At 33.3% G+C, this 9,658-nt stretch overlaps 1 protein-coding gene across 1 annotated transcript; it reads left to right on the top strand.

Annotated features, from left to right (window-relative positions):
- The first annotated feature begins 2,995 nt into the window (after window positions 1-2,995).
- LOC143202345 (uncharacterized) lies at window positions 2,996-3,680 on the top strand. The gene is made up of 2 exons (XM_076413852.1): window positions 2,996-3,007; window positions 3,096-3,680. Exons 1-2 carry the CDS (start codon window positions 2,996-2,998, stop codon window positions 3,612-3,614), a joined length of 531 nt encoding a protein of 176 aa, XP_076269967.1. The 3' UTR covers window positions 3,615-3,680.
- The last annotated feature ends 5,978 nt before the right edge of the window (window positions 3,681-9,658 follow it).

The raw sequence follows: 9,658 nt of genomic DNA, 5'->3' as shown, positions 1-9,658 counted from the left end.
AGTTCTTATTTCCTTCGCTACAGTTTTTCCGGAATAGTCATTTTGATATCACTGCATTCTTCTTCTGCAGCTTCTTCTGTTACTATCTATATACATCTTCCTTAATAAAACTAGATATAATCACTGCATTAACTCTAATGCATTTGCCATATTTACAAAACAGTTAGTATTCTGTTTCTCCTGGCACATTTTAACCAAATGCTCATGTATATTCTGAACAATTACCCAAATATCTCTGCACATAAATCTTTCACACTCTACAATAAGATTTTCTACAGTTATCGTATCATTATATCTACAATTATATATCACCTTTAGTTGTTTCCACTCTCATCACCATGCCTTGCAAATAGTCAGCATTGAGCAAGTGAATAACTAAGCTATTAATTTCCAATCTACCTAACATTTGTTCAAAATCCCATCATTTGTTAATTTCTTCTTCAATGTGCCTGATCGAGTTCATCCAAACCGAAGGTGTTATTAACCATTCCTGTTTCCAGCATAAAGAACAAAATATCTGCAATAGACCTTCAAAAAATATTATGATTAATAAAACCTAATCAACTTTTGTTCCGACTTTTACTTCTTTCCATCAACGTTTGTTGTCTTAAAACTATTTTTATTATCATCTTGCCATGAGTGACTACTGGATATATCGGTCCCCTTCTGAAATATTCATGCCTCATCTAAATACACGTATTGAAATAATAAGTCTTTCTTGATTGTCTTATATATAATTTTAGAAACTGTATTCTTGTAAAAGCAATGTCTGAAAATTCCTTTCAACCTATTCGTGGGTTATCTTTACAACATTTATAGCCTGTATTGCCTAACAGTCTATGAAAAGATGTTCTACAACCCTCAAAGAGCTGCACATCTCTAAGCTTTCTATGGACACTTTTCAGATTAACAGTTTCCTCTGAAATAAATGTGTTAAATTAAGTTCATGTTGAATAAACTACTCACTGTTTTTATACATTTCATACATATGATCTCTGGTCGAGCTAACATCAGGCTGATCTTGAAATCGTCACCCCCTTCGTATAAGGATGGTTTCTTTTCGGTGAATCTAAGATTAAATTTTTCATTTTTTGAGATATTTCAGTGAATCTGTCCATATTAATATTCAGTGTAGCTGCAACACGCTGTTATTTTGAATTTGAATTTTTGTTACGGTTGAATTTTAGAGCAGACTTCACATTTATTTACAGCATTTATACATGTTTTGATTTGAATTTGGCATTGTTTTTAAACAATTCCTTAACTTGAATGCTCCAAAAAAGAAGTTATATAGAGTAGTATACAAAGTAATAAACTAACATTTAATACCGCATTTTTTATATTCCTTCATTATATGACTTACTTACATATTTTTTCCAAACTAATTTTATTTAAATTAATATAATATAGTGATTGTACATCAAGATTTTCTTCTAAACTTAAACACTTCATTAAAGTAATTATTTCATTAATAATTAGTTACTATGACAGTATTTAAAACGTGTATTTTAATGGAATTAATGGACTTGCCAACACTGTGATAGGATTTATAATCTGTATAATTCTTTGATTAAAAAATTGTAAAAAGTGCAAAATGTAAAATTGTAAAATAGTTAAACTATGTCAAATATGTCAACAGGCAGCATTAACTGTTTGGCATCATTTGCTTAAACCTGTTCGTCTCGATTATTGTATTTCTAATACACCTTCCGAAAATAAATTAACCACTTTAAACACTTTTTGTATGAGACTCAAAAATGTAGTAGTTGCTTGAACAACGGTCGGAATTACCATTTTAGGACAAATTGTTAATAGCCGGCCTGGTTGGCTCAGTGGTAAAGGCGACGGAACGGTCCACATACTGTTGTGATAGTCGCGGGTTCGAATCCTACTGGTGCATGGTCGTAAATTTATGTTTGTCTTTAATATTTTTAATTTTATATTTGTGTTTGTCCTACGCAAAAGTGTAAAATCCTACAAGGAAAATGATCCCTGTCACCCCAGTAACCAAGCTGCTTCTAGAATGATTTCTAAGTTGGTCGCTCGCCAGTCGGTAAGCTTAATGCTGAGGACCGTGGTTCGGTGGCCACTGGTAGAAAGAAGAAAGTTTATTTTATTATATATACATATTTTGAAACTATTGAAGATGTACTCTGTGCAACTATGGAGTTGTACAAAGATATCCTATATCAATATTATCAAAGCATATGTTTGCTGTAGTGCAAACGTCCCATAGAATATTAGAAATGAGTATATCCACAAAGACCTAAAGATACCAACGGTCGGCGAAAAAGGACTTTTAGGAAAGGAACACAAAAGTGAGATTGATTGTACATATATAAAAGGCTTATTAAGTTTAGAGATGGACTTTAAGAACAATATTAAGGAAAAATTACGGGATAGTGATAAAAAATAAAAAAAAGGAAAAAATGTCTTAAAGGTCACTCCAGGATTTAATTTATATTTGAAATTCAAACTTTTAAAAAGGTGAAAAATATTTTGAGAAGCAAATATATTTTTAAGATATAATCATTCTTTGATATACTATTTCAACGTCTTACTGTATATTTCAAAAAAATACTACAGTGTGACTTCTAAAGAAAAATATAATGCCTTAAATGGAAACATAATTTTTTATAAGTAGCCATTTAGTATTTCCTTACCCTTACTTTCGGTTCAAAGGGATTTATACCACATTAAGACCTTAAATAAGATCTATGCAATTATCCTAATAATATCGATAGACAAATATATAGTGAAAGAATGGTTGTCGTTACAAGTTCTTCGTACATCGACTTATTTTTGCATAAAACGAGTTGACCCTGATATAATTTTTGCAACTATATACAGCGTGGAGTCGATTTATTTTGGATGAAAGTCGATGCTCCGCCCCAGGCGTTTTTAACTATTGTATGGTTAAACATTCGCCTATAAATTTTGCAATATTTAACCAAACAGTATCAGTTTTGAATAAGACGCAGAACAAGACACAACAATGGCCTACAAAGTAAGTGCTTTGTATAATTAATATCAAACATTTGATTTCTTATTATATAAGTTGAACAATATGCTATGTTTCGGTTTTTAAATTTCAGTTTGTCGTACTTGCCGCCACTTTGGCTTTTGCCAACGCTGGTCTTCTCTCTGCTCCAGCTGCCGTGTCCTACTCAGCTCCCGCTGCTGTAGCTTACTCCGCTCCAGCTCTTGTCTCAAAATCTATTGTTTCGGCTCCAGTCGTATCCGCTTACTCTGCTCCCGTTATTGCTAAAGCTGCTCCAGTAGTTGCCTCCTACTCTGCCCCAGCTGTATCAAAATCCGTCGTGTCCACCTACACTACCCACAGTGCTCCAGCTGTAGTATCCAGCTATGCCGCTCCATCTCTTGCTTACTCAGCTCCTATTGTAGCCAAAACTGTGGCCGCCGCTCCAGCCGTAGTTTCTAGCTACGCTGCCCCAGCCCTTACCTACTCTGGTGCCCCAGCCCTGGCTAAAACTGTTATCTCTGGCCCAGCCGTATCATACGCCGCTGCCCCGGCTGTAGCCTACTCTGCACCAGTTTTAACCAAAACCGTAGCCGCCCCCGTTGTTTCCAGCTACGGAGCTCATGCCTGGTAAATATTGTAATATATAGGATATTTATTTATTTAGCATAAAATGCTCGACAACTATATTTGCTTTAATTGCTGTAAATCAAATAATATAACATAAAAATCGATTTAGTCGATAAAAATAATTGTGTACTTATTTACCTCCTTAGTTTAAACTAATTGTTCTAATTATTAATAACTAAAACATTCTTCGTTCATGAATATAACCATTAATGATAACTTTATACCAAAAATATTTTTATGAAGTAGAGAAATACGAAAAACAATAAATCTGTATATATCTTCTATCTGGTTAGGTTTTCCTTACCAACCTTCACCTACGTCTTACCGAATACTCACAAATCAAAATAAAGGGGCATCTGCCACCGTAATAAGCCAAATCAGTAATGCCACGGAAGCTTTTCCTTCCCTAAGATAGCTGCTGTGGAAGAAAGGAAATGTTACAATCAAGGCGAACAATTTCGAACACTTCTATTGAATGTTTTTTATATGGCTCCGAGACTTGGTCACCGTTACAGTCTGACATCGTAAGATTGAGGTCTTTCACCTGTTATGCGTAAAACAAATTCTGCATGTTTCAGTTGTATAAAAATGCAGAGTCACAGACTAACACACATTGCAGATAGATTTATACATGTTTGTCAAATGAAAAGTGAACTAATTTCTCACAGACTTTTTGGCAAAATTAACTTTTTTTCTGGAAGATACAGCGAGATAGTCCACAAAGACAATAATGTATGTAGTCCTACGATACCAACAACACCATAATCAGCATTGAGAAGTAGACTCTATCCCCAAGTGTCGGCTATGGATTGATGATAATGATGATAATGAATACCCAAGGCTTGGGTGGCTCCATTGCTTAATTCCAAGGCTCTATTGGTTATGGTTCGATCATGATTTAAATAGAAGCGCAGTGAGGATAATAGTGCAGGATTTAAGTACAAATGCAACATCTCTAGACACTATTTTGCATCAATAAATCGAATAACTCAAGGTTTAAGCTATCAGGTTGAAAAAGTGTCCAAATCTAAGAACAACAAAAAAGCCGGATTTTAATCTTGTTATAATATTGCCTTTCTTTCATTAATTCATCTTTTGTATCGCCGATCCGATATTTCGCCAGTTGTCCATTGTTTGGTTCTTTATAATTATTCCAAGCCATATGATTCTGCACTGCGAACTATATCAGAAGTAGGCTTGAAGCCTTAACATTTGTAGCAATAAATATATCATCAACATCAACAGTTATCGAAAAAGCTTACGAAAGTAAAAAAGTACGCTCAGCTATATTCTTAGATGTAGCACAAGCCTTCGACAAGGTTTGGCATGAAGGCCTTGTTCATAAACTACAGAAAATGTTACCAAAACAATACACCGAACAGCTAAAATCGTACATTACAGCCAGAATGTTTAGAGTTAAACAAGAAGAAGCTTACTCTACAATAAAAGAAGCTAAAGCAGGTGTACCACAAGTAAGTATACTGGGGCCAATGCTTTATCTACTCTACACTTGTGATATACCACAAATGAAGAATATTACGATGGCTACATTTGCTGATGACACTGCGATTTTAGCTATCAGAGATAATAGTGAAGAAGCCACAAGAAAATTACAAAAGACAAGTGACAATATAAATAATCGGACACAAGCCTGGAATATAAAAATTAACAAAAGTAAATCTGTGCAAGTGCATTTCACCTACAATCAGACCATACAAGCAATAATAACATATTAAATAGTACTATCATTCTTATGAATCTTGATGCAAAATTCCGCTGGAAGAAACATACAAAGAAGTAAAGAAAAGCAATTGAAATATAGCAAAATGTATTGGCTAATTGGAAGAAAATCACAGTTATCAGTACATAATTGTTTGCTATAATAAATAATATATTATATAATAAATTATATAAGCAAATACTGAAACCTATATGGACAAACGGAGTTCAATTATGGTCCTGAGAAGTATTGTGGGCGCACCCAAATACTACAGAACTGGCTACCTACATCGGGACCTTCAGATACCCACAGTCAAGAAATGAAGATGATTGCAAGAAGGCATGAGGAAAGACTTCATTGTCATCAGAATATTGAAGTATTGCAACTTTTGGATACCACCAGAACAGGACACAGACTCAAAAGAATCAAACCATCTGATCTTATGTAATGTAATGTTGTATAGTGAGGTGCACTTAATAAAAAATACAGCAATGACATGTATAAACATTATTTCACCAGAGACTGAGATATGGACGATGGATGCTCCTAGTTATATATTTAGATTTAAGTTATCATAAAGTACAATAAAAAATTGTAGGTTAGTCGGAACAACTAGTAACAATATTAAATAATAATAGAAAAATCAGCAAACATCAGATAAGTCAAGAAGTTTATAGATCAAACTGAATATTGTGTCTTTGAAAATTTAACATAATTTCATTCACAATTATATTGAAAAGCAACAGTTAAACATTTCCTGTGAACACCATATCGGATTTCAAATGGATTCGACAAATAAAATATAAAAGCCTGTGTATACAGTTGAAAACAGAAATAAATTAATAAAAATAACATCTCCCACGTCCCATCATAATCTAAATGAGCAAAATAAACTTTACCTCTACAACCATCATTCGGTCTAAATATTGTCTGCTCATAGTTGCTTCTTGTGGGCTCTTAGAATTCAGTACTTTTCCAACATGCGATAAGATACTTATTCCTCCATTGTTTTTACGATCTTGGAAATCCACACTTTTTTCAAAATTATAGATGAAACAAAATACACATCGACAATACTCTTTAATATTTGGAGGATTTTATCCAATTATCATATTTCTATAATCTTATTTAGAGTCAGACCACTCCTTCTTCCAGAGTTAACACATAAAATCAAAGCCTTGTCTTGGTCACTCTTCTTGTTCAGTGATTTTATTCAATCGTTCGCAGCAAGTAATTAGATTTTTTCAATTAACCAGGTAAACGCGTAATCAATCAATCATTTTTCAAATTGATTGTATCTGTTAATACATCAACTGTTAACATATCAATTGAAAATTCCCCGGAGTGACACATAGATTTTTTAGTTAGCCCTAACACTAAAAAGATGTTTTTTCTGACAGCTGGCGGATCGTCAGTTTGTGAATTATAGCATTTTGAATGAAGCAACTTTTGTTATTATGAAAAAGATGGATAAAAAGGAATTTCGCGTGTTGATAAAATATTGCTTTCTGAAGGGAAAATACAGTTGAAGCAAAAACTTGATGATTGCTTGATTTTTGATGCTTGATGCCAAGTTTCCAGATACTGCCCCAGGAAAATCAACCATCAAGGATTGGTATGCTAAGTTTAGACGTGGTGAAATGAACACCGAAGACGGTGAACGCAGTCGACGCCCAAAAGTGGTTGCTACCGACGAAAATATTTAAAAAATTCCACAAAATGATTTTGAATGGCCGTAAAGTGAAACTGAATGAAATATCAGATACTCCAAAATATCAACTGAACGTGTACATCATATCATTCACGAATATTTGGGTATGAGAAAGCTTTGTGCAAAGTGGGTGCCACGCGTACTCATTTTTGACCAAAAACAACGACGGGTTGATGATTCGGAACTGTGTCTGAACATGATCAAACGTAATAACCCCGAGTTTTTGCATCGATATGTGGCAATGGATGAAACATGGCTCCATCATTTCACTCCTAAGTCCAATCGACAACCATCCGAATGGACAACACACGATGAACCCGCTCCAAAGCGTGGAAAAACGCAACAGTCGGCTGGCAAATTTATGGCATCTGTATTTTGAGATGCGCATGAAATAATTTTCATTGACTACCTTGAAAAATGAAAGACCATCAACAGCGACTATTACATAGCGTTATTGGACCGTTTGAAAAACGAAATCGCCGAAAACGGCCGCATTTGAAGCACAAGTCAGTGAAAACGATGGCTCAGATCTCAAAAGAATACTCGCTGGGAAGAAATGTTCGTCGAATGAAGAGGTGATCGCCGAAACTGAGGCTTATTTTGAAGCAAGAGACAAATCGTACTAGAAAAATGGTATCGAAAGTCGCTATAATCAGTGTATCACCCTTGAAGGGAATTATGTTGAATAAAAAAGTAATTTTGCCAAAAAAATGTTTTACTATGGTAGAACTCGTATTGTTTTTTTGTTATAAACACCAGGATAAACACTATTGATTTTTAATCCTTTTTTAAAACAATCCTGCTGATTTCTTGGTTTTAATTTCATAATAGAATAATAGAATGATAGTGTGATAGTTAATTCGTCAAATTACTTCTTCACCATATTCCCATTCTGTTGATCCATTTATCTTTTTAGGACACTTTCCACAAATTTGTCGTGATATCAAAGGTTATCAAATAATTCATTTACTCGGAGAATATAATATTTTCGATCATTTGTGCTTGAAAAAGTAGATGCATTATGAATTCTACGTTCACAAATAACAGAAAAAAGACATTTTTAAATACTGTTTTAAAGTATTTTGACTGAATTTATTGCTATTAATTATTCTAAATATTCTAGCAGTTTAAATTAGATGTATGTAAAAATATGGCTGGAATAATAGACGTGATCAAATCAGAGAATTCAGAAATAAAACCCAACATATAAATAAAGTATTTTGCGTCATGTAAAAGCGCATCCACTATGTCCCATCAACTGTATATCTTTCCTTAGAAATTTTGGTTAACAGCAAATATTAGGCATACATAATTTGAATTGCCATAGCTTACAAATTATTTTAATTCATTTTGGTGGTAATTATATAGTATAATATCAACACAATTGTATTTTATATACAGTTGGAAAATTAAACCTACTATTCTTAACTTAGTCATGTACAAATGTTCATATATTGACCGAAAATGATAAAATTAAAATTACTATGTTTAGGCCTAACACGTCCACCCATTTTTTCTTCCTTTAAACTTCCTTGAGTAAATTGCTTTCATGTATCTTCATAATTTTGACGCCCACCGAATCGTCTATTTCTGTCCGACTTGTTTTAATTAATGTCAGTACTGAATTTAAATATTAGTTAGTAAATGATAAATTTATGTTATATTAAAATTATTTTCGCCGGCTTGGTTGGCACAGTGGTAAAGGCGACAGGACGATCCACCTACTGTTGCGATAGTCGCGGGTCCGAATACTGCTGGGCATGGTCGTAAATTTATATCTGCGATTGTTTAATGTTTGTAATTTTCCTAGGCAAGAGCGCAAAATCCGACAAGGAAAATTATCCCAGTCACACCAGTAACCAGGCTGGGTAAGACTGGATGCCTTCCAAAATTATTTCTAAGTTGGTCACTCGCCAGTGGGTAAGCTTAATGCCAAGAACCGTGGTTCGGAGCCCAAATTAAACAGTAGGTCCAGTCCAGGTAAACCCTCGTTGGTATAAAGTAGACTCTCAAATATAAGAAAAAATTAAAAATTATGTTCAGTAGCAAAAAGCTTAATTTAATGTCCTTCAATTTTCTTATATTTAACTCTAAAATTTTATGTAATTTTTATTTAGTTTCAAAAACTAAAAAAAAATTAATTAATAATTTTCTATGAGCTTCTGATATACATAATTTTACCGCAACAAAAAGTATAATTAAAACAGTAACAAAAAGCAACAATTATATCTATATATCAAGAAAATGGTTAAAAATGCCCCCATAAACTCAAAGCAAAACATTTAGAATAAATTTAGAAGATATACTCAAAAGAATTGAACAAGAAAATAAAATATCTTTAGCTATGCAATGTATACACGACGTAGCTTCTACCATTTTTTTGACAATACATATATTAGAAACATAGTTATCAAAAACTATACGTTATTAACTATTCTCTAATTTTCTTAATAGTCTCTCAGATAATCTTCATAATCAGCTTTTTAAAATGTTACTAAAATCAAATCAGTGATGATATTAATGTTAACAGAGCAAGGTTAGCATGTTAGTCCGTGATGTAAACAACTTAAAAGATTATGGTCAAGGGAATCCTCAACAATGACTTATTACCAACATT

The sequence above is a fragment of the Rhynchophorus ferrugineus genome, unplaced genomic scaffold (assembly GCF_030347505.1).
Source record: "Rhynchophorus ferrugineus isolate W39M unplaced genomic scaffold, kcgeb_rfMv2 rfM1, whole genome shotgun sequence".
Lineage (NCBI taxonomy): Eukaryota > Metazoa > Arthropoda > Insecta > Coleoptera > Curculionidae > Rhynchophorus > Rhynchophorus ferrugineus.
The sequence above is the reverse complement of the archived record's forward strand: the minus strand, read 5'-3'. Positions and strand labels throughout refer to the sequence as shown.